General features: G+C 54.7%; 1 protein-coding gene across 1 annotated transcript in view; it reads right to left on the reverse strand.

Moving 5' to 3' along the window:
• Positions 1-26,523, reverse strand: part of LOC139386359 (ATP binding cassette subfamily B member 6 (LAN blood group) b) — a 59,157-nt gene that overhangs the window by 11,380 nt on the left and 21,254 nt on the right. Inside the window, exons 11-16 of the mRNA XM_071131901.1 lie at positions 11,538-11,623; positions 11,073-11,130; positions 10,832-10,936; positions 6,919-7,093; positions 6,730-6,842; positions 4,176-4,270 (exon numbers count right to left, since the gene is read on the reverse strand). Coding sequence (XP_070988002.1) covers positions 4,176-4,270; positions 6,730-6,842; positions 6,919-7,093; positions 10,832-10,936; positions 11,073-11,130; positions 11,538-11,623 — 632 coding nt within the window. The remainder of the gene's footprint in view (positions 1-4,175; positions 4,271-6,729; positions 6,843-6,918; positions 7,094-10,831; positions 10,937-11,072; positions 11,131-11,537; positions 11,624-26,523) is intronic.

Here is a 26,523-nt window from a genome sequence, read left to right on the forward strand (position 1 = left end):
TCAGATGCTACTGGTGCTCTAGTGTATCATCTTAACGATATTAGATGCTAGTGGTGCTTTCATCTTAACGGTTTTAGATGCTAGTGGTGCAATCATCTGTTCTTCAATATTTAATCTAGACCTTAATCAAAGGAAGGCTTATCTATGTTTCCACCTAGGTTGCGTTTGAAATGGCACTCTATTCCCTGAAGAAAAAGGGGCCAGAGGGCGGGCTGCCTTATGAGAATTCATAGGTGATCGAATAAACCCCCCACTTCCTTCCATTCTCCTAGCAAACGTGCAATCTTTGGAGAATAAAATTGATGACCTATGCTGAAGATTAAACTACCAACGGGACATTTAAAACTGTAACATCTTATGCTTCACGGAGTCGTGGCTGAACGACGACACTATCAACATACAGCTGGCTGGTTATACGATGTACCGGCAGGATAGAACAGCAGCGTCTGGTAAGACAGGGGGGGTGGACTATGTAGTTTTGTAAATAACAGCTGGTGCACGATATCTAAGGAAGTCTGAAGCTATTGCCTGCTTGAAGTAGAGTATCTCATGGTAAGCTGTAGACCACACTATCTATCTAGAAAGTTTTCATCTGCATTTTTCGTAGCTGTTTACATACCACCACAGACTGAGGCTGACACTAAGACAGCATTGAATGAACTGTACTGCACCATAAGCAAACAAGAACATGCACACCCAGAGGCGGCGCTCCTAGTAGCAAGGGACTTTAATGCAGGGAAACTTAAATCCGTTTGACCAAATTTCTATCAGCATGTTAAATGTGCAACCAGAGGGAAAAAAACTCTGGACCACCTTTACTCCACACACAGAGACGCGTATAAAGCTCTCCCTCGCCCTCCATTTGGCAAATCTGACCATAATTATATCCTCCTGATACTTGCTAACAAGCAAATATTAAAGTGACTCGGTCAATAAAAAAGTGGTCAGATGAAGCAGATGCTAAACTACAGGACTGTTTTGCTATCACACAGGAATATGTTCCGGGATTCTTCCGAAGGCATTGAGGAGTACACCACATCAGTCACTGGCTTCATCAATAAGTGCATTGATGACGTCGTCCCCACAGTGACTGTACGTACATACCCCAACCAGAAGCCATGGATTACAGGCAACATCCGCACTGAGCTAAAGGCTAGAGCTGCAGCTTTCAAGGAGCGGGACTCTAACCCAGAAGCTTATAAGAAATCCTGCTATGCCCTCCGATGAACCATCAAACAGGCAAAGCATCAATACAGGACTAAGATCAAATCGAACTACACCGGCTCTGACGCTCATCGGATGTCTGTAATACCAACATGTTTAAAGCAGACCGCCATAGTGCCTGTGCCCAAGAACACTAAGGTAACCTGCCTAAATGACTACCGACCCGTAGCACTCAAGTCTGTAGCCATAAAATGCTTTGAAAGGCTGGTCATGGCTCACATCAACATCATTATCCCAGCAACCCTAGACCCACTACAATTTGCATACCGCACCAACAGATCCACAGATGATGCAATCTCTATTGCACTCCACACTGCCCTTTCCCACCTGGACAAAAGGAACACCTATGTGAGAATGCTGTTCATTGACTACAGCTCAGTGTTCAACACCATAGTGCCCTCAAAGCTCATCACTAAGCTAAGGACCTTGGGACTAAACACCTCCCTCTGCAACTGGATACTGGACTTCCTGACGGGCCACCCCCAGGTGGTAAGGGTAGGGAGCAACATATCTGCCACGCTGATCCTCAACACAGGGGTCCCTCAGGGGTGCGTGCTCAGTAACCTCCTGTACTCCCTGTTCACTCATGACTGCACAGCCAGACACGACTCCAACACCATCATTAAGCACGGCAGAGCTTCAAGTTCCAACACCAATAAACTAACATGGTCCAAACATACTAAGACAGTCGTGAAAAGGGCACGACAAAACCTATTTCCCCTCAGGAGACTGAAAAGATTTGGCATGAGTCCTCAGATCCTCAACATGTTCTACAGCTGCACTATCGAGAGCATCCTGACGGGTTGCATCACTGCCCAAGCAACTGATCGCAAGGCTCTACAGAGAGCCCAGAACGGCCCAGTACATCACTGGGGCCAAGCGTCCTGCCATCCAGGACCTCAATACCAGGCGGTGTCAGAGGAAGGCCCTGAAAATTGTCAAAGACTCCAGCCACCCTAGTCACAGACTGTTCTCTCTGCTACTGCAAGGCAAGCGGTACCGGAGCGCCAAATCTACGTCCAAGAGGCTTCTAAACAGCTTCTACCCCCAAGCCATAAGACTCCTGAACATTTAATCAAATGGCTACCCAATTTGCATTGCCCCCCCTCCTTCTACATTGCTGTGAATACACCTGTTGTATTCAGCATTTCACTGTAAGGTCTACTACACCTGTTGTATTCAGCATTTCACTGTAAGGTCTACTACACCTGTTGTATTCAGCATTTCACTGTAAGGTCTACTACACCTGTTGTATTCAGCATTTCACTGTAAGGTCTACTACACCTGTTGTATTCAGCATTTCACTGTGAGGTCTACTACACCTGTTGTATTCAGCATTTCACTGTGAGGTCTACTACACCTGTTGTATTCAGCATTTCACTGTAAGGTCTACTACACCTGTTGTATTCAGCATTTCACTGTGAGGTCTACTACACCTGTTGTATTCAGCATTTCACTGTGAGGACTACTACACCTGTTGTATTCAGCATTTCACTGTCAGGTCTAATACACCTGTTGTATTCAGCATTTCATTGTAAGGTCTACTACACCTGTTGTATTCAGCATTTCACTGTAAGGTCTACTACACCTGTTGTATTCAGCATTTCACTGTAAGGTCTACTACACCTGTTGTATTCAGCATTTCACTGTGAGGTCTACTACACCTGTTGTATTCAGCATTTCACTGTAAGGTCTACTACACCTGTTGTATTCAGCATTTCACTGTAAGGTCTACTACACCTGTTGTATTCAGCATTTCACTGATAAAATATTATTGTATTTGATATCTGCAATAGGAGACAGCAGAGAGAAGTGGGGGACATGTTGTAGAGGTATTTTCATCTTCATTAATTTGCATTGGCAAGACTGGTTTGATAATGTAACCTATGAATTAAAGAATAAAGTCAGGGATTTTGATGCAAGACTGGCGTCAGGATTTTGGGTTTCAGTGGGATTGGAAAGGAGGAGAAGATAGACTTTTCCATCATGGCCTCTGAATCGTTTACAGACTTCATGTCTGTGACAGAGATGCCTATGTAATGAATTGTGTATAGGCCTATCAAATTTGGGACTGTCTGAAAGAGTCACAATGACCGCTCGAAGAGGCACACAAGATCAGGGGATTTAGACCTGAGGCAGCTGGATGTCTGTCTGGCACTCTTTCTGTTTTCATGCCCTTAAACTGACACTGTGTCCCAAACAGGCACCCTATTCCCTTTGGTCAGGCACCCTATTCCCTTTGGTCAGGCACCCTATTCCCTTTGGTCAGGCACCCTATTCCCTTTGGTCAGGTACCCTATTCCCTTTGGTCAGGCACCCTATTCCCTTTGGTCAGGCACCCTATTCCCTTTGGTCAGGCACCCTATTCCCTTTGGTCAGGTACCCTATTCCCTTTGGTCAGATACCCTAATCCCTTTGGTCAGGCACCCTATTCCCTTTGGTCAGGTACCCTATTCCCTTTGGTCAGATACCCTAATCCCTTTGGTCAGATACCCTAATCCCTTTGGTCAGGTACCCTATTCCCCTTGGTCAGGTACCCTATTCCCTTTGGTCAGGTACCCTATTCCCTTTGGTCAGGTACCCTATTCCCTTTGGTCAGGTACCCTATTCCCTTTGGTCAGGCACCCTATTCCCTTTGGTCAGGTACCCTATTCCCCTTGGTCAGGTACCCTATTCCCTTTGGTCAGGCACCCTATTCCCTTTGGTCAGGCACCCTATTCCCTTTGGTCAGGTACCCTATTCCCTTTGGTCAGGTACCCTATTCCCTTTGGTCAGGTACCCTATTCCCTTATGCATCCTGAGATATAAAGGCCAGAAACACACAGTGTTAGAGGTCGATCTGTGACATTACATCACTGTAAACACATGTAGACAGCTGGGAGACAGATTGAGGGAGGATTACATCTGTTAACAGAACAGCTGATGATTGACTGGCTCTCTGAAAGCGTTACCTGTGTGTTACTACTATAGTGGTCCTGTTGGCACAGACTTTGGAGAGTGAAGCCTGGATGTTGCGTTCTGTCTGTGTGTCCAGGGCTGACGTGGCCTGCAGAGAGAGAGAGAGAGACAGGGAGAGAGAGAGACAGGTAGAGAGAGGCAGGGAGAGAGAGAGACAGGTAGAGAGAGGCAGGGAGAGAGAGAGACAGGGAGAGAGAGAGATAGGGAGGGAGAGAGAGGGAGGGAGAGAGAGACAGGGAGAGAGAGACAGGGAGAGAGAGACAGGGAGAGAGAGAGAATAGGGAGAGAGAGACAGGGAGAGAGAGACAGGGAGAGAGAGAGACAGGGAGAGAGAGACTGACCCAAAATTAAGGAAAGCTTTGACTATGTACAGACTCAGTGAGCATAGCCTTGCTATTGAGAAAGGCCGCCGTAGGCAGACATGGCTCTCAAGAGAAGACAGGCTATGTGCTCACTGCCCACAAAATGAGGTGGAAACTGAGCTGCACTTCCTAACCTCCTGCCCAATGTATGACCATATTAGAGAGACATATTTCCCTCAGATTACACAGATCCACAAAGAACTCGAAAACAAATCCAAATTTGAAAAACTCCCATATCTACTGGGTGAAATTCCACAGTGTGCCATCACAGCAGCAAGATTTGTGACCTGTTGCCACGAGAAAAGGGCAACCAGTGAAGAACACACACCATTGTAAATACAACCCATATTTATGCTTATTTATTTTATCTTGTGTCCTTTAACCATTTGTACATTGTTAAAACACTGTATATATATATATATAATATGACATTTGTAATGTCTTTACTGTTTTGAAACCTCTGTATGTGAAATGTTTACTGTTAATTTTTGTTGTTTTTCACTTTATATATTCACTTTGTATGTTGTCTACCTCACTTGCTTTGGCAATGTTAACACATGTTTCCCATGCCAATAAAGCCCTTGAATTGAATTGAATTGAATTGAATTGAGAGAGACTTTTGAAAAACTCCCATATCTACTGGGTGAAATTCCAGTGTGCCATCACAGCAGCAAGATTTGAGACCTGTTGCCACGAGAAAAGGGCAACCAGTGAAGAACACACACCATTGTAAATACAACCCATATTTATGCTTATTTATTTTATCTTGGGTCCTTTACCATTTGTACATTGTTAAAACACTGTATATATATATAATATGACATTTGAAATGTCTTTATTGTTTTGAAACTTCTGTATGTGTAATGTTTACTGTTAATTTTTATTGTTTATTTCACTTTATATATTCACTTTATATATTATCTACCTCACTTGCTTTGGCAATATTAACACTTGCCAATAAAGCCCTTGAATTGAATTGAGAGAGACAGGGAGAGAGAGAGACAGGAAGAGAGAGAGAGACAGGGAGAGACAGAGACAGCGAGAGAGAGAGACAGGGAGAGAGACAGTTAGTACGTGGCCTGCAGAGAGAGAGAGACAGGGAGAGAGAGAGACAGGGAGAGAGAGAGACAGAGAGAGACAGGGAGAGAGAGAGACAGGGAGAGAGAGAGAGAGACAGGGAGAGAGAGAGAGACAGGGAGAGAGAGAGACAGAGAGAGACAGGGAGAGAGAGAGACAGGGAGAGAGAGAGAGAGACAGGGAGAGAGACAGGGAGAGAGAGAGAGAGACAGGGAGAGAGAGAGACAGGGAGAGAGAGAGAGACAGGGAGAGAGAGAGACAGGGAGAGAGAGAGCCAGGGAGAGAGAGACAGGGAGAGAGAGAGAGAGAGAGACAGGGAGAGAGAGAGAGACAGGGAGAGAGAGAGAGAGAGAGAGACAGGGAGAGAGAGAGAGAGACAGGGAGAGAGAGAGAGAGACAGGGAGAGAGAGAGAGACAGGGAGAGAGAGAGACAGGGAGAGAGAGAGAGGGGTAGAATGTAGCCTGTAGCATAGAAAATAATAACATGGGACCAACATGAGAATATAACAAAAAGTTATGATATGAAGTCTATCAGACTGTAAGTCCTATTGTTTCCCAACCAGCAGGGTTTGACTGCAATTCAACAGAAACTTCAGAACACACATTATTGGTTTCCAGCTCAAAGAACCATTGGCCCTTCTATCTATAGCAAAGCAATGAAGTCAAGCTAGGTTGAGGACCTGTGTGACAGAGACGAGGAGGGTTTTATACACACATGGTCCCTGACATGACTCCCACCTGCCCTCCCACCTGCCCCCCCTCCCACCCGCCCTCTTCCTCCCTGCCCTCCTCCCCCCCACCTGCCCTCTTCCTCCCTGCACTCCTCCCCCCCTCCTGCCCTCTTCCCCCTGCCCTCCTCCCTCCCCCCTCCCCTCCTCCCCCCCACCTGCCCTCTTCCTCCCTGCACTCCTCCCTCCCACCTGCCCTCTTCCTCCCTGCACTCCTCCCTCCCACCTGCCCTCTTCCTCCCTGCACTCCTCCCCCCCACCTGCCCTCTTCCTCCCTGCACTCCTCCCCCCCACCTGCCCTCTTCCCCCTGCCCTCCTCCCACCTGCCCCCCCCCCCCCCCACCCCACCAGCCCTCTTCTAGACCCCCCCTATCTCTCACCTCATCCAACAGTATAATACGGGGGTCCTTCAGGATTGTACGGGCGATGGCTACTCTCTGTTTCTCTCCTCCACTCAGCTTCAGACCCCTCTCTCCCACCTGGGTCTCATACCCTGTGGAGACAACACACATTATCCTCCTCATCCTCCTCATCATCTTCATCATCTTCTTCATCATCCTCTTCCTCACCCTCGGGTAGTGACAGGATCTTGTAGTGTATGTCCGCAGTGAGGGCAGCCTCCTCCACCTCCTGGTCGCTAGCGGGAATGCGTCCGTACCGGATGTTGTTTCTTATGCTGTCATTGAAGAGCACCGTGTCCTGAGGAACCACACCGATGTAGGAGCGGAGAGAGGTCTGGGTCACCTATAGCCAGGGATGGTACAGATTAGGATTACAGAGAGAGGTCTGGGTCACCTATAGCCAGGGATGGTACAGATTAGGATTACAGAGAGAGGTCTGGGTCACCTATAGCCAGGGATGGTACAGATTAGGATTACAGAGAGAGGTCTGGGTCACCTATAGCCAGGGATGGTACAGATTAGGATTACAGAGAGAGGTCTGGGTCACCTATAGCCAGGGATGGTACAGATTAGGATTACAGAGAGAGGTCTGGGTCACCTATAGCTAGGGATGGTACAGATTAGGATTACAGAGAGAGAGGTCTGGGTCACCTATAGCTAGGGATGGTACAGATTAGGATTACAGAGAGAGGTCTGGGTCACCTATAGCCAGGGATGGTACAGATTAGGATTACAGAGAGAGGTCTGGGTCACCTATAGCCAGGGATGGTACAGATTAGGATTACAGAGAGAGGTCTGGGTCACCTATAGCCAGGGATGGTACAGATTAGGATTACAGAGAGAGGTCTGGGTCACCTATAGCCAGGGATAGTACAGATTAGGATTACAGAGAGAGAGGTCTGGGTCACCTATAGCCAGGGATGGTACAGATTAGGATTACATAGAGAGGTCTGGGTCACCTATAGCCAGGGATGGTACAGATTAGGATTACAGAGAGAGGTCTGGGTCACCTATAGCCAGGGATGCTACAGATTAGGATTACATAGAGAGGTCTGGGTCCCATTACTCAGCGGGCAGGTTAGGATTATTTGTATTTTATTTAACCTTTATTTAACTAGGCAAGTGAGTTAAGAACAATTTCTTATTTACAATGACGGCCTAGCCCGGCCAAACACTAAACCTGACAACGCTGGGCCTATTGTGCGCCGCCCTATGGGACTCCCAATCACGGCCGGTTATGATACAGCCTGGAATCGAACCAGGGTCTGTTGTGACGCCTCTAACACTGAGATGCAGTAATATAGACTGCTGCGCCACTCGGGAGCCCCTACAGACCATACAGTGTAGCCTGCTCTGGCTAAAATGGAATACAGGGCACAGGTAAACAAGCACACACACACACACACATACACGCACGCACGCACGCACGCACGCACACACACACACACTACATTCACACACAGACATTAACAAGAAAACATTAATGCTTTTATACCTTACGAATATGTTAAACTGGGTCCTCTATCCACCGTGACATTACTACTGACATTACTACTGACATTACTACTGACATTACTACTACACTGTGACATTACTACTGACATTACTACAGACATTACTACTGACATTACTACTGACATTATTACTGACATTACTACTGACATTACTACTGCACCGTGACATTACTACTGACATTACTACTGACATTATTACTACACTGTGACATTACTCCTGACATTACTACTGACAATACTACTGACATTACTACTGACATTACTACTGACATTACTACTGACATTACTACTGACATTACTACTACACCGTGACATTACTACTGGCATTACTACTGACATTACTACTGACATTACTACTGACATTACTACTGCACCGTGACATTACTACTGACATTACTACTGACATTATTACTACACCGTGACATTACTCCTGACATTACTACTGACAATACTACTGACATTACTACTGACATTACTACTGACATTACTACTGACATTACTACTGACATTACTACTACACCGTGACATTACTACTGGCATTACTACTGACATTACTACTGACATTACTACTGACATTACTACTGACATTACTACTGCACCATGATATTACTACTGACATTACTACTGACATTACTAATGACATTACTACTGCACCATGATATTACTACTGACATTACTACTGCACAGTGCCATTACTACTGACATTACTACTGACATTACTACTGCACCATGATATTACTACTGACATTACTACTGACATTACTACTGGCATTTCTACTGACATTACTACTGCACTGTGAAATTACTACTGACATTACTACTACACCATGATATTACTACTGCCATTACTACTGCCATTACTACTGACATTACTACTGACATTACTACTGCACTGTGACATTACTACTGACATTACTACTGACATTACTACTGACATTACTACTGCACCGTGACATTACTACTGACATTACTACTGACATTACTACTGACATTATTACTACACCGTGACATAACTACTGACATTACTACTGACATTACTGCTGACATTAATACTGACATTACTACTGCACCGTGACATTACTACTGACGTTACTACTGACATTACTACTGACATTACTACTGCACTGTGAAATTACTACTGACATTACTACTGCACCATGACATTACTACTGACATTACTACTGATATTACTACTGACATTACTACTGCACAGTGCCATTACTACTGACATTACTACTGCACCGTGACATAGACCCTATAGAGTTAAATCACCCTGTATATAGACCCTAGAGTTAACTCACCCTGGATATAGACCCTATAGTTAACTCACCCTGTATATAGATCCTATAGAGTTAACTCACCCTGTATATAGATCCTATAGAGTTAACTCACCCTGGATATATCCTGTATATAGACCCTATAGAGTTAACTCACCCTGGATATATCCTGTATATAGACCCTATAGAGTTAACTCACCCTGGATATATCCTGTATATAGACCCTATAGAGTTAACTCACCCTGGATATAAACCCTATAGAGTTAACTCACCCTGTATATAGATCCTATAGAGTTAACTCACCCTGGATATAGACCCTATAGAGTTACCTCACCCTGGATATATCCTGTATATAGACCCTATAGAGTTAACTCACCCTGGATATAGACCCTATAGAGTTAACGCACCCTGGATATAGACCCTATAGAGTTAACTCACCCTGGATATAGACCCTATAGAGTTAACTCACCCTGTATATATCCTGTATATAGACCCTATAGAGTTCACTCACCCTGGATATAGACCCTATAGAGTTAACTCACCCTGGATATATCCTGTATATAGACCCTATAGAGTTAACTCACCCTGGATATAGACCCTATAGAGTTAACTCACCCTGGATATAGACCCTATAGAGTTAACTCACCCTGGATATATCCTGTATATAGACCCTATAGAGTTAACTCACCCTGTATATAGACCCTACAGAGTTAACTCACCCTGTATATAGACCCTATAGAGTTAACTCACCCTGAATATAGACCCTATAGAGTTAACTCACCCTGGATATAGACCCTATAGAGTTAACTCACCCTGGATATAGACCCTATAGAGTTAACTCACCCTGGATATAGACCCTATAGAGTTAACTCACCCTGTATATATCCTGTATATAGACCCTATAGAGTTCACTCACCCTGGATATAGACCCTATAGAGTTAACTCACCCTGGATATATCCTGTATATAGACCCTATAGAGTTAACTCACCCTGGATATAGACCCTATAGAGTTAACTCACCCTGGATATAGACCCTATAGAGTTAACTCACCCTGGATATAGACCCTATAGAGTTAACTCACCCTGGATATAGACCCTATAGAGTTAACTCACCCTGGATATATCCTGGATATAGACCCTATAGAGTTAACTCACCCTGGATATAGACCCTATAGAGTTAACTCACCCTGGATATATCCTGTATATAGACCCTATAGAGTTAACTCACCCTGGATATAGACCCTATAGAGTTAACTCACCCTGTATATAGACCCTACAGAGTTAACTCACCCTGGATATATCCTGCTCATCAATACGGATGCATCCTCCCTGGACGTCATAGAAGCGAAACAGCAGACGGAGGATAGTGCTTTTACCTGAACCAGACTGGCCCACCTGCAGACACACACAGGGAATGTGGATGTTAAATGTGGATGTCTGGGTATCCCAAAAGGGCAGGTCATGTGTTTTTATGCTCCTTTTAGTTCATGTTAGTCATGTAATGAAAGGCTATCTGAAGAGTTGAACATACCAGAGCAACAGTCTGGCCGGCCATCACAGTGAACGATATACCCCTGAGAATCACATTCCTGAGGACAGCAACACAGATGCACAGTCCTACTTCATTTGATTAGGGTGCACACACATGCACACACAATGCCAAGAGTTTTACAGATTCTAAATTGACAGGTGAAGGCAAATGACAGGTTGATGCCTAGCTGTAGTACAAGCTCTGTTCTGCTCTGTCCATGACTATCCATCTGTTAAATGTATGTATTGTCTGTCATGAGAGAATATGTCGATGACATCAGAGATAACCTATACACATTCTCATGACATCAGAGATTAACTACACACATTCTCATGACATCAGAGATTAACTACACACATTCTCATGACATCAGAGATTGACTACACACATTCTCATGACATCAGAGATGAACTACACACATTCTCATGACATCAGAGATTAACTACACATGTTTTTATGACCTACCCCTCAGTGTAGCTGAAGCACACGTTCTGAAACTTCACCTCGCCGGTTGTCAACTGGAGGTCTGTGGCGCTGACATCGTCTTTCACCTGGACAAGACAACATGACAGGAAATTAGATCATCAGTGTGGTGAAACTCAGGGACTAGATGGTCTACTTCCTCCATGGATCAGGGTCTCAGGTTACTGGATCAGGGTCTTGCAGTTACTGGCAAAGCATTTTTACCCTCCTCTCCCTTCACTCCTCTCTCCACAGTCCCACAGCCCAGAGTCTCACAGCCCAGAGTCCCACAGCCCAGAGTCCCACAGTCTCACAGCCTAGAGTCCCACAGCCCAGAGTCCCACAGCCCAGAGTCCCACAGTCCAGAGTCCCACAGTCCCACAGCCCAGAGTCCCACAGCCCAGAGTCCCACAACCCAGAGTCCCACAACCCAGAGTCCCACAGCCCACAGCACCACAGTCCCACAGCCCAGAGTCCAGAATCCCACAGCCCCACAGCCCACAGCACGACAGCCCAGAGTCCCAAAGCCCACAGCACCACAGTCCCACAGTCCAGAGTCCCACAGCCCAGAGTCCCACAGCCCAGAGTCCCACAGCACCACAGTCATACAGTCCACAGTCCCACAGCACCACAGTCCCACAGCACCACAGTCCCATAGCCCACAGCACTACAGTCCCACAGCACCACAGTCCCACAGTCCCACAGCACCACAGTCCCACAGCACACAGTCCCACAGCACAACAGTCCCACAGCACCACAGTCCCACAGCCCACAGCACTACAGTCCCACAGCACCAAAGTCCCACAGCACCACAGTCCCACAGTCCCACAGCACCACAGTCCCACAGCCCACAGCACTACAGTCCCACAGCACCAAAGTCCCACAGCACCACAGTCCCACAGTCCCACAGCACCACAGTCCCACAGCCCAGAGTCCCACAGTCCCACAGCCCAGAGTCCCACAGCATCACAGTCCCACAGCCCAGAGTCCCACAGCACCACAGTCCCACAGCCCACAGCACCACAGCACAACAGTCCCACAGCACCACAGTCAGGGTCTCAGGTCAAGCCGCACACAGTGGATCTCAGACATAACAACAATATAAAGCACCGCCTTGCAGTTACTGGCAAAGCATTTTTACCCTCCTCTCCCTTCACTCCTCTCTCCACAGTCCCACAGCCCACAGTCTCACAGCCCAGAGTCCCACAGCCCAGAGTCCCACAGCCCAGAGTCCCACAGCCCAGAGTCCCACAGTCTCACAGCCTAGAGTCCCACAGCCCAGAGTCCCACAGCCCAGTCCCACAGTCTCACAGCCTAGAGTCCCACAGCCCAGAGTCCCACAGCCCAGAGTCCCACAGCCCAGAGTCCCACAGTCTCACAGCCTAGAGTCCCACAGCCCAGAGTCCCACAGCCCAGAGTTCCACAGTCCAGAGTTCCACAGTCCAGAGTCCCACAGTCCCACAGCCCAGAGTCCCACAGCCCAGAGTCCCACAACCCAGAGTCCCACAACCAAGAGTCCCACAGCCCAGAGTCCCACAGTCCAGAGTCCCAGAGTCCCACAGCCCAGAGTCCCACAGCCCAGAGTCCCACAGCCCAGAGTCCAGAGTCCCACAGTCCCAAAGCCCAGAGTCCCACAGTCCCAAAGCCCACAGTCCCACAGCCCCACAGCACCACAGTCCCACAGCCCAGAGTCTCACAGCCCCACAGCCCAGAGTCCCACAGCCCACAGCCCAGAGTCCCACAGCCCACAGCACCACAGTCCCACAGCCCAGAGTCCAGAATCCCACAGCCCCACAGCACGACAGCCCAGAGTCCCAAAGCCCACAGCACCACAGTCCCACAGTCCAGAGTCCCACAGCCCAGAGTCCCACAGCCCAGAGTCCCACAGCCCACAGCCCAGAGTCCCACAGCCCACAGCACCACAGTCCCACAGCCCAGAGTCCAGAATCCCACAGCCCCACAGCACGACAGCCCAGAGTCCCAAAGCCCACAGCACCACAGTCCCACAGTCCACAGCACCACAGTCCCACAGCACCACAGTCCCATAGCCCACAGCACTACAGTCCCAAAGCACCACAGTCCCACAGTCCCACAGCACCACAGTCCCACAGCACACAGTCCCACAGCACAACAGTCCCACAGCACCACAGTCCCACAGCACTACAGTCCCACAGCACCAAAGTCCCACAGCCCAGAGTCCCACAGTTCCACAGCACCACAGTCCCACAGCCCAGAGTCCCACAGTCCCACAGCCCAGAGTCCCACAGCATCACAGTCCCACAGCCCAGAGTCCCACAGCACCACAGTCCCACAGCCCACAGCACAAAAGACCCACAGCACCACAGTCCCACAGCCCACAGCACTACAGACCCACAGCACCAAAGTCCCACAGCCCAGAGTCCCACAGTCCCACAGCCCAGAGTCCCACAGTCCAGAGTCCCACAGTCCCACAGCCCAGAGTCCCACAGCCCAGAGTCCCACAACCCAGAGTCCCACAGCCCAGAGTCCCACAGCCCAGAGTCCCACAGTCTCACAGCCTAGAGTCCCACAGCCCAGAGTCCCACAGCCCAGAGTTCCACAGTCCAGAGTTCCACAGTCCAGAGTCCCACAGTCCCACAGCCCAGAGTCCCACAGCCCAGAGTCCCACAACCCAGAGTCCCACAACCCAGAGTCCCACAGCCCAGAGTCCCACAGTCCAGAGTCCCAGAGTCCCACAGCCCAGAGTCCCACAGCCCAGAGTCCCACAGCCCAGAGTCCCACAGCCCAGAGTCCAGAGTCCCACAGTCCCAAAGCCCACAGTCCCACAGCCCCACAGCACCACAGTCCCACAGCCCAGAGTCTCACAGCCCCACAGCCCAGAGTCCCACAGCCCACAGCCCAGAGTCCCACAGCCCACAGCACCACAGTCCCACAGCCCAGAGTCCAGAATCCCACAGCCCCACAGCACGACAGCCCAGAGTCCCAAAGCCCACAGCACCACAGTCCCACAGTCCAGAGTCCCACAGCCCAGAGTCCCACAGCCCAGAGTCCCACAGCCCACAGCCCAGAGTCCCACAGCCCACAGCACCACAGTCCCACAGCCCAGAGTCCAGAATCCCACAGCCCCACAGCACGACAGCCCAGAGTCCCAAAGCCCACAGCACCACAGTCCCACAGTCCACAGCACCACAGTCCCACAGCACCACAGTCCCATAGCCCACAGCACTACAGTCCCAAAGCACCACAGTCCCACAGTCCCACAGCACCACAGTCCCACAGCACACAGTCCCACAGCACAACAGTCCCACAGCACCACAGTCCCACAGCACTACAGTCCCACAGCACCAAAGTCCCACAGCCCAGAGTCCCACAGTTCCACAGCACCACAGTCCCACAGCCCAGAGTCCCACAGTCCCACAGCCCAGAGTCCCACAGCATCACAGTCCCACAGCCCAGAGTCCCACAGCACCACAGTCCCACAGCCCACAGCACAACAGACCCACAGCACCACAGTCCCACAGCCCACAGCACTACAGACCCACAGCACCAAAGTCCCACAGCCCAGAGTCCCACAGTCCCACAGCACCACAGTCCCACAGCCCAGAGTCCCACAGTCCAGAGTCCCACAGTCCCACAGCCCAGAGTCCCACAGCCCAGAGTCCCACAACCCAGAGTCCCACAGCCCAGAGTCCCACAATCCAGAGTCCCAGAGTCCCACAGCCCAGAGTCCCACAGTCACGAGTCCCACAGCCCAGAGTCCCACAGCCCAGAGTCCCACAGTCCCACAGTCCCAAAGCCCATAGTCCCACAGCCCCACAGCACCACAGTCTCACAGCCCAGAGTCTCACAGTCCCACAGCCCAGAGTCCCACAGCCCACAGCCCAGAGTCCCACAGCCCACAGCACCACAGTCCCACAGCCCAGAGTCCAGAATCCCACAGCCCCACAGCACGACAGCCCAGAGTCCCAAAGCCCACAGCACCACAGTCCAGAGTCCCACAGCCCAGAGTCCCACAGCCCAGAGTCCCACAGCACCACAGTCCCACAGTCCACAGTCCCACAGCACCACAGTCCCACTGCACCACAGTCCCATAGCCCACAGCACTACAGTCCCACAGCACCACAGTCCCACAGTCCCACAGCACCACAGTCCCACAGCACACAGTCCCACAGCACAACAGTCCCACAGCACCACAGTCCCACAGCCCACAGCACTACAGTCCCACAGCACCAAAGTCCCACAGCACCACAGTCCCACAGTTCCACAGCACCACAGTCCCACAGCCCAGAGTCCCACAGTCCCACAGCCCAGAGTCCCACAGCATCACAGTCCCACAGCCCAGAGTCCCACAGCACCACAGTCCCACAGCCCACAGCACCACAGCACAACAGTCCCACAGCACCACAGTCCCACAGCCCACAGCACTACAGACCCACAGCACCAAAGTCCCACAGCCCAGAGTCCCACAGTCCCACAGCACCACAGTCCCACAGCCCAGAGTCCCACAGTCCCACAGCCCAGAGTCCCACAGCATCAAAGTCCCACAGCCCAGAGTCCCACAGCACCACAGTCCCACAGCCCACAGCACCACAGTCCCACAGTCCACAGCACCACAGCCCAGAGTCCCACAGTCCAGAGTCCCACAACACCACAGTCCCACAGCCCAGAGTCCCACAGCCCAGAGTCCCACAGCCCATAGTCCCACAGTCCCACAGCCCACAGCCCCAAGTCCCACAGCACCACAGCCCAGAGTCCCACAGCCCACAGCACCACAGTCCCACAGCCCAGAGTCCCACAGCCCATAGCACCACAGTCCCACAGCACCACAGTACCACAGTCCACAGTCCCACAGTCCCACAGCCCACAGTCCCACAGCACAACAGTCCCACAGCACCACAGTCCCATAGCCCACAGCACTACAGTCCCACAGCACCACAGTCCCACAGTCCAAAAGCACCACAGTCCCACAGCACCACAGTCCCACAGCCCACAGTCCCACAGCACAACAGTCCCACAGCACCACAGTCCCACAGCACCACAGTCCCACAGCCCACAGCACTACAGTCCCACAGCACCACAGTCCCACAGCCCAGAGTCCCACAGTCCCACAGCATCACAGTCCCACAGCCCAGAGTCCCACAATCCCACAGCCCAGAGTCCCACAGCATCACAGTCCAACAGCCCAGAGTCCCACAGCCCAGAGTCCCACAGCCCTGAGTCCCACAACCCAGAGTCCCACAATGCAGAGTCCCACAGCCCAGAGTCCCACAGTCCAGAGTCCCAGAGTCCCACAGCCCAGAGTCCCACAGCCCAGAGTCCCACAGCCCAGAGTCCCACAGCCCAGAGTCCAGAGTCCCACAGTCCCAAAGCCCACAGTCCCACAGCCCCACAGCACCACAGTCCCACAGCCCAGAGTCTCACAGTCCCACAGCCCAGAGTCCCACAGCCCACAGCCCAGAGTCCCACAGCCCACAGCACCACAGTCCCACAGCCCAGAGTCCAGAATCCCACAGCCCCAAAGCACGACAGCCCAGAGTCCCAAAGCCCACAGCACCACAGTCCCACAGTCCAGAGTCCCACAGCCCAGAGTCCCACAGCCCAGAGTCCCACAGCACCACAGTCCCACAGTCCACAGTCCCACAGCACCACAGTCCCACAGCACCACAGTCCCATAGCCCACAGCACTACAGTCCCACAGCACCACAGTCCCACAGCACCACAGTCCCACAGCACACAGTCCCACAGCACAACAGTCCCACAGCACCACAGTCCCACAGCCCACATCACTACAGTCCCACAGCACCAAAGTCCCACAGCCCAGAGTCCCACAGTTCCACAGCACCACAGTCCCACAGCCCAGAGTCCCACAGTCCCACAGCCCAGAGTCCCACAGCATCACAGTCCCACAGCCCAGAGTCCCACAGCACCACAGTCCCACAGCCCACAGCACCACAGTCCACAGCACCACAGCCCAGAGTCCCACAGTCCAGAGTCCCACAACACCACAGTCCCACAGCCCAGAGTCCCACAGCCCAGAGTCCCACAGCCCATAGTCCCACAGTCCCACAGCCCACAGCCCCGAGTCCCACAGCACCACAGCCCAGAGTCCCACATCCCACAGCCCAGAGTCCCACAGCCCAGAGTCCCACAGCCCAGAGTCCCACAGCCCATAGCACCACAGTCCCACAGCACCACAGTCCCACAGCCCACAGTCCCACAGCCCACAGTCCCACAGCACAACAGTCCCACAGCACCACAGTCCAAAAGCCCACAGCACTACAGTCCCACAGCACCACAGTCCCACAACCCAGAGTCCCACAACCCAGAGTCCCACAGCCCAGAGTCCCACAGTCCAGAGTCCCAGAGTCCCACAGCCCAGAGTCCCACAGCCCAGAGTCCCACAGCCCAGAGTCCAGAGTCCCACAGTCCCAAAGCCCACAGTCCCACAGCCCCACAGTCCCACAGCCCAGAGTCTCACAGTCCCACAGCCCAGAGTCTCACAGTCCCACAGCCCAGAGTCCCACAGCCCACAGCCCAGAGTCCCACAGCCCACAGCACCACAGTCCCACAGCCCAGAATCCCACAGCCCCACAGCACGACAGCCCAGAGTCCCAAAGCCCACAGCACCACAGTCCAGAGTCCCACAGCCCAGAGTCCCACAGCCCAGAGTCCCACAGCACCACAGTCCCACAGTCCACAGTCCCACAGCACCACAGTCCCACTGCACCACAGTCCCATAGCCCACAGCACTACAGTCCCACAGCACCACAGTCCCACAGTCCCACAGCACCACAGTCCCACAGCACACAGTCCCACAGCACAACAGTCCCACAGCACCACAGTCCCACAGCCCACAGCACTACAGTCCCACAGCACCAAAGTCCCACAGCACCACAGTCCCACAGTTCCACAGCACCACAGTCCCACAGCCCAGAGTCGCACAGTCCCACAGCCCAGAGTCTCACAGTCCCACAGCCCAGAGTCCCACAGCCCACAGCCCAGAGTCCCACAGCCCACAGCACCACAGTCCCACAGCCCAGAATCCCACAGCCCCACAGCACGACAGCCCAGAGTCCCAAAGCCCACAGCACCACAGTCCCACAGTCCAGAGTCCCACAGCCCAGAGTCCCACAGCCCAGAGTCACACAGCACCACAGTCCCACAGTCCACAGTCCCACAGCACCACAGTCCCACAGCACCACAGTCCCATAGCCCACAGCACTACAGTCCCACAGCACCACAGTCCCACAGCACCACAGTCCCACAGCACCACAGTCCCACAGCACACAGTCCCACAGCACAACAGTCCCACAGCACCACAGTCCCACAGCCCACAGCACTACAGTCCCACAGCACCAAAGTCCCACAGCCCAGAGTCCCACAGTTCCACAGCACCACAGTCCCACAGCCCAGAGTCCCACAGTCCCACAGCCCAGAGTCCCACAGCATCACAGTCCCACAGCCCAGAGTCCCACAGCACCACAGTCCCACAGCCCACAGCACTACAGACCCACAGCACCAAAGTCCCACAGCCCAGAGTCCCACAGTCCCACAGAACCACAGTCCCACAGCCCACAGTCCCACAGTCCCACAGCTCAGAGTCCCACAGCATCACAGTCCCACAGCCCAGAGTCCCACAGCACCACAGTCCCACAGCCCACAGCACCACAGTCCCACAGTCCACAGCACCACAGCCCAGAGTCCCACAGTCCAGAGTCCCACAACACCACAGTCCCACAGCCCAGAGTCCCACAGCCCAGAGTCCCACAGCCCATAGTCCCACAGCCCACAGCCCCGAGTCCCACAGCACCACAGCCCAGAGTCCCACACCCCACAGCACCACAGTCCCACAGCCCAGAGTCCCACAGCCCAGAGTCCCACAGCCCATAGCACCACAGTCCCACAGTCCCACAGTCCCACAGTCCCACAGCACAACAGTCCCACAGCACCACAGTCCAAAAGCCCACAGCACTACAGTCCCACAGCACCACAGTCCCACAGTCCCACAGTCCCACAGCACCACAGTCCCACAGCACAACAGTCCCACAGCACCACAGTACCACAGCACCACAGTCCCACAGCCCACAGCACTACAGTCCCACAACCCAGAGTCCCACAACCCAGAGTCCCACAGCCCAGAGTCCCACAGTCCAGAGTCCCAGAGTCCCACAGCCCAGAGTCCCACAGCCCAGAGTCCCACAGCCCAGAGTCCCACAGCCCAGAGTCCAGAGTCCCACAGTCCCAAAGCCCACAGTCCCACAGCCCCACAGCACCACAGTCCCACAGCCCAGAGTCTCACAGTCCCACAGCCCAGAGTCCCACAGCCCACAGCCCAGAGTCCCACAGCACCACAGTCCCACAGCCCAGAGTCCAGAATCCCACAGCCCCACAGCACGACAGCCCAGAGTCCCAAAGCCCACAGCACCACAGTCCAGAGTCCCACAGCCCAGAGTCCCACAGTCCAGAGTCCCAAAACACCACAGTCCCACAGCCCAGAGTCCCACAGCCCAGAGTCCCACGGCCCATAGTCCCACAGTCCCACAGCCCACAGCCCCGAGTCCCACAGCACCACAGCCCAGAGTCCAACATCCCACAGCACCACAGCCCACAGCCCCACAGAGTCCCACAGCGTCCCACAGCCCATTCCCACAGCCCACAGCCCCACAGCACCAGAGTCCCACAGCACCAGAGTCCCACAGCCCAGAGTCCCACAGCCCAGAGTCCCACAGCCCATAGTCCCACAGTCCCACAGCCCAGAGTCCCACAGTCCCAAAGCCCACAGTCCCACAGCACTACAGTCCCACAGCCCCACAGCACCACAGTCCCACAGCCCAGAGTCTCACAGTCCCACAGCCCAGAGTCCCACAGCCCAGAGTCCCACAGCCCACAGCACCACAGTCCCACAGCCCAGAGTCCAGAATCCCACAGTCCCACAGCCCACAGCACCACAGTCCCACAGTCCCACAGCACCACAGTCCCACAGCACCACAGTCCCACAGTCCCACAGCACAACAGTCCCACAGCACCACAGTCCCACTGCCCACAGCACTACAGTCCCACAGCACCAAAGTCCCACAGCCCAGAGTCCCACAGTCCCACAGCACCACAGTCCCACAGCCCAGAGTCCCCACAGTCCCACAGCCCAGAGTCCCACAGCATCACAGTCCCACAGCCCAGAGTCCCACAGCCCAGAGTCCCAAAGCCCACAGCACCACAGTCCCGAGTACAACAGTCCAGAGTCCCACAGCCCAGAGTCCCACAGCCCAGAGTCCCACAGCCCACAGCCCAGAGTCCCACAGTCCAGAGTCCCACAGCACCACAGTCCCAGAGCCCAGAGTCCCACAGCCCAGAGTCCCACAGCACCACAGTCCCACAGCCCAGAGTCCCACAGCACCACAGTCCCACAGCCCACAGCACCACTGTCCCACAGTCCACAGCACCACAGCCCAGAGTCCCACAGTCCAGAGTCCCACAACACCACAGTCCCACAGCCCAGAGTCCCACAGCCCAGAGTCCCACAGCCCATAGTCCCACAGTCCCACAGCCCACAGCCCCGAGTCCCACAGCACCACAGCCCAGAGTCCCACATCACCACAGTCCCACAGCCCAAGGTCCCCCAGCCCAGAGTCCCACAGCCCATAGCACCACAGTCCCACAGCACCACAGTCCCACAGTCCCACAGTCCCACAGCCCACAGTCCCACAGCACAACAGTCCCACAGCACCACAGTCCAAAACCCCACAGCACTACAGTCCCACAGCACCACAGTCCCACAGTCCCACAGCACCACAGTCCCACAGCACCACAGTCCCACAGCCCACAGCACTACAGTCCCACAGCACCACAGTCCCACAGCCCAGAGTCCCACAGTCCCACAGCACCACAGTCCCACAGCCCAGAGTCCCACAGTCCCACAGCCCAGAGTCCCACAGCATCACAGTCCAACAGCCCAGAGTCCCACAGCACCACAGTCCCACAGCCCACAGCACCACAGTCCCACAGTCCACAGCACCTCAGCCCAGAGTCCCACAGCCCATTCCCACAGCCCACAGTCCAGAGACCCACAGCACCAGAGTCCCACAGCACCAGAGTCCCACAGCCCAGAGTCCCACAGCCCAGAGTCCCACAGCCCATAGTCCCACAGCCCAGAGTCCCACAGTCCCAAAGCCCACAGTCCCACAGCACTACAGTCCCACAGCCCCACAGCACCACAGTCCCACAGCACCACAGTCCCACTGCCCACAGCACTACAGTCCCACAGCACCAAAGTCCCACAGCCCAGAGTCCCACAGTCCCACAGCACCACAGTCCCACAGCCCAGAGTCCCCACAGTCCCACAGCCCAGAGTCCCACAGCATCACAGTCCCACAGCCCAGAGTCCCACAGCCCAGAGTCCCAAAGCCCACAGCACCACAGTCCCGAGTACAACAGTCCAGAGTCCCACAGCCCAGAGTCCCACAGCCCAGAGTCCCACAGCCCACAGCCCAGAGTCCCACAGTCCAGAGTCCCACAGCACCACAGTCCCAGAGCCCAGAGTCCCACAGCCCAGAGTCCCACAGCATCACAGTCCCACAGCCCAGAGTCCCACAGCACCACAGTCCCACAGCCCACAGCACCACTGTCCCACAGTCCACAGCACCACAGCCCAGAGTCCCACAGTCCAGAGTCCCACAACACCACAGTCCCACAGCCCAGAGTCCCACAGCCCAGAGTCCCACAGCCCATAGTCCCACAGTCCCACAGCCCACAGCCCCGAGTCCCACAGCACCACAGCCCAGAGTCCCACATCACCACAGTCCCACAGCCCAAGGTCCCCCAGCCCAGAGTCCCACAGCCCATAGCACCACAGTCCCACAGCACCACAGTCCCACAGTCCCACAGCCCACAGTCCCACAGCACAACAGTCCCACAGCACCACAGTCCAAAAGCCCACAGCACTACAGTCCCACAGCACCACAGTCCCACAGTCCCACAGCACCACAGTCCCACAGTCCCACAGTCCCACAGCACAACAGTCCCACAGCACCACAGTCCCACTGCCCACAGCACTACAGTCCCACAGCACCAAAGTCCCACAGCCCAGAGTCCCACAGTCCCACAGCACCACAGTCCCACAGCCCAGAGTCCCACAGTCCCACAGCCCAGAGTCCCACAGCATCACAGTCCCACAGCCCAGAGTCCGACAGCACAACAGTCCCACAGCACCACAGTCCCACAGCACTACAGTCCCACAGCACCACAGTCCCACAGCCCACAGCACCACTGTCCCACAGTCCACAGCACCACAGCCCAGAGTCCCACAGTCCAGAGTCCCACAACACCACAGTCCCACAGCCCAGAGTCCCACAGCCCAGAGTCCCACAGCCCATAGTCCCACAGTCCCACAGCCCACAGCCCCGAGTCCCACAGCACCACAGCCCAGAGTCCCACATCACCACAGTCCCACAGCCCAAGGTCCCCCAGCCCAGAGTCCCACAGCCCATAGCACCACAGTCCCACAGCACCACAGTCCCACAGTCCCACAGTCCCACAGCCCACAGTCCCACAGCACAACAGCACCACAGTCCAAAAGCCCACAGCACTACAGTCCCACAGCACCACAGTCCCACAGTCCCACAGCACCACAGTCCCACAGCACCACAGTCCCACAGCCCACAGCACTACAGTCCCACAGCACCACAGTCCCACAGCCCAGAGTCCCACAGTCCCACAGCACCACAGTCCCACAGCCCAGAGTCCCACAGTCCCACAGCCCAGAGTCCCACAGCATCACAGTCCAACAGCCCAGAGTCCCACAGCACCACAGTCCCACAGCCCACAGCACCACAGTCCCACAGTCCACAGCACCTCAGCCCAGAGTCCCACAGCCCATTCCCACAGCCCACAGTCCAGAGACCCACAGCACCAGAGTCCCACAGCACCAGAGTCCCACAGCCCAGAGTCCCACAGCCCAGAGTCCCACAGCCCATAGTCCCACAGCCCAGAGTCCCACAGTCCCAAAGCCCACAGTCCCACAGCACTACAGTCCCACAGCCCCACAGCACCACAGTCCCACAGCCCAGAGTCTCACAGTCCCACAGCCCAGAGTCCCACAGCCCAGAGTCCCACAGCCCACAGCACCACAGTCCCACAGCCCAGAGTCCAGAATCCCACAGTCCCACAGCCCACAGCACCACAGTCCCACAGTCCCACAGCACCACAGTCCCACAGTCCCACAGTCCCACAGCACAACAGTCCCACAGCACCACAGTCCCACTGCCCACAGCACTACAGTCCCACAGCACCAAAGTCCCACAGCCCAGAGTCCCACAGTCCCACAGCACCACAGTCCCACAGCCCAGAGTCCCACAGTCCCACAGCCCAGAGTCCCACAGCATCACAGTCCCACAGCCCAGAGTCCGACAGCACAACAGTCCCACAGCACCACAGTCCCACAGCACTACAGTCCCACAGCACCACAGTCCCACAGCACCACAGTCCCACAGCCCAGAGTCCCACAGTCCCACAGCCCAGAGTCCCACAGCATCACAGTCCCACAGCCCAGAGTCCGACAGCACCACAGTCCCACAGCCCACAGCACTACAGACCCACAGCACCAAAGTCCCACAGCCCAGAGTCCCACAGTCCCACAGCACCACAGTCCCACAGCCCACAGTCCCACAGTCCCACAGCTCAGAGTCCCACAGCATCACAGTCCCACAGCCCAGAGTCCCACAGCACCACAGTCCCACAGTCCACAGCACCACAGCCCAGAGTCCCACAGTCCAGAGTCCCACAACACCACAGTCCCACAGCCCAGAGTCCCACAGCCCAGAGTCCCACAGCCCATAGTCCCACAGTCCCACAGCCCACAGCCCCGAGTCCCACAGCACCACAGCCCAGAGTCCCACATCCCACAGCACCACAGTCCCACAGCCCAGAGTCCCACAGCCCAGAGTCCCACAGCCTATAGCACCACAGTCCCACAGCACCACAGTCCCACAGTCCCACAGCCCACAGTCCCACAGCACAACAGTCCCACAGCACCACAGTCCAAAAGCCCACAGCACTACAGTCCCACAGCACCACAGTCCCACAGTCCCACAGCACCACAGTCCCACAGCACCACAGTCCCACAGCCCACAGTCCCACAGCACAACAGTCCCACAGCACCACAGTCCCACAGCACCACAGTCCCACAGCCGACAGCACTACAGTCCCACAACCCAGAGTCCCACAACCCAGAGTCCCACAGCCCAGAGTCCCACAGTCCAGAGTCCCAGAGTCCCACAGCCCAGAGTCCCACAGCCCAGAGTCCAGAGTCCCGAAGCCCACAGTCCCACAGCCCCACAGCACCACAGTCCCACAGCCCAGACTAACAGTCCCACAGCCCAGAGTCCCACAGCCCACAGCCCAGAGTCCCACAGCCCACAGCACCACAGTCCCACAGCCCAGAGTCCAGAATCCCACAGCCCCACAGCACGACAGCCCAGAGTCCCAAAGCCCACAGCACCACAGCCCAGAGTCCCACAGTCCAGAGTCCCAAAACACCACAGTCCCACAGCCCAGAGTCCCACAGCCCAGAGTCCCACAGCCCATAGTCCCACAGTCCCACAGCCCACAGCCCCGGGTCCCACAGCACCACAGCCCAGAGTCCCACATCCCACAGCACCACAGTCCCACAGGCCAGAGTCCCACAGCCCAGAGTCCCACAGCCCATAGCACCACAGTCCCACAGTCCCACAGTCCCACAGCCCACAGTCCCACAGCACAACAGTCCCACAGCACCACAGTCCAAAAGCCCACAGCACTACAGTCCCACAGCACCACAGTCCCACAGTACAGAGTCCCAAAACACCACAGTCCCACAGCCCAGAGTCCCACAGCCCAGAGTCCCACAGCCCATAGACCCACAGTCCCACAGCCCACAGCCCCGAGTCCCACAGCACCACAGCCCAGAGTCCCACATCCCACAGCACCACAGTCCCACAGCCCAGAGTCCCACAGCCCAGAGTCCCACAGCCCATAGCACCACAGTCCCACAGCACCACAGTCCCACAGTCCCACAGTCCCACAGCCCACAGTCCCACAGCACAACAGTCCCACAGCACCACAGTCCAAAAGCCCACAGCACTACAGTCCCACAGCACCACAGTCCCACAGTCCCACAGCACCACAGTCCCACAGCCCACAGTCCCACAGCACAACAGTCCCACAGCACCACAGTCCCACAGCACCACAGTCCCACAGCCCATAGCACTACAGTCCCACAGCACCACAGTCCCATAGTCCCACAGCACCACAGTCCCACAGCCCAGAGTCCCACAGTCCCACAGCCCAGAGTCCCACAGCACCACAGTCCCACAGCCCACAGCACTACAGACCCACAGCACCAAAGTCCCACAGCCCAGAGTCCCACAGTCCCACAGCACCACAGTCCCACAGCCCACAGTCCCACAGTCCCACAGCTCAGAGTCCCACAGCATCACAGTCCCACAGCCCAGATTCCCACAGCACCACAGTCCCACAGCCCACAGCACCACAGTCCCACAGTCCACAGCACCACAGCCCAGAGTCCCACAGTCCAGAGTCCCACAACACCACAGTCCCACAGCCCAGAGTCCCACAGCCCAGAGTCCCACAGCCCATAGTCCCACAGTCCCACAGCCCACAGCCCCGAGTCCCACAGCACCACAGCCCAGAGTCCCACATCCCACAGCACCACAGTCCCACAGCCCAGAGTCCCACAGCCCATAGCACCACAGTCCCACAGCACCACAGTCCCACAGTCCCACAGTCCCACAGCCCACAGTCCCACAGCACAACAGTCCCACAGCACCACAGTCCAAAAGCCCACAGCACTACAGTCCCACAGCACCACAGTCCCACAGTCCCACAGCACCACAGTCCCACAGCACCACAGTCCCACAGCCCACAGTCCCACAGCACAACAGTCCCACAGCACCACAGTCCCACAGCCCACAGCACTACAGTCCCACAACCCAGAGTCCCACAACCCAGAGTCCCACAG

This window comes from Oncorhynchus clarkii, chromosome 3 (assembly GCF_045791955.1).
Source record: "Oncorhynchus clarkii lewisi isolate Uvic-CL-2024 chromosome 3, UVic_Ocla_1.0, whole genome shotgun sequence".
NCBI lineage: Eukaryota > Metazoa > Chordata > Actinopteri > Salmoniformes > Salmonidae > Oncorhynchus > Oncorhynchus clarkii.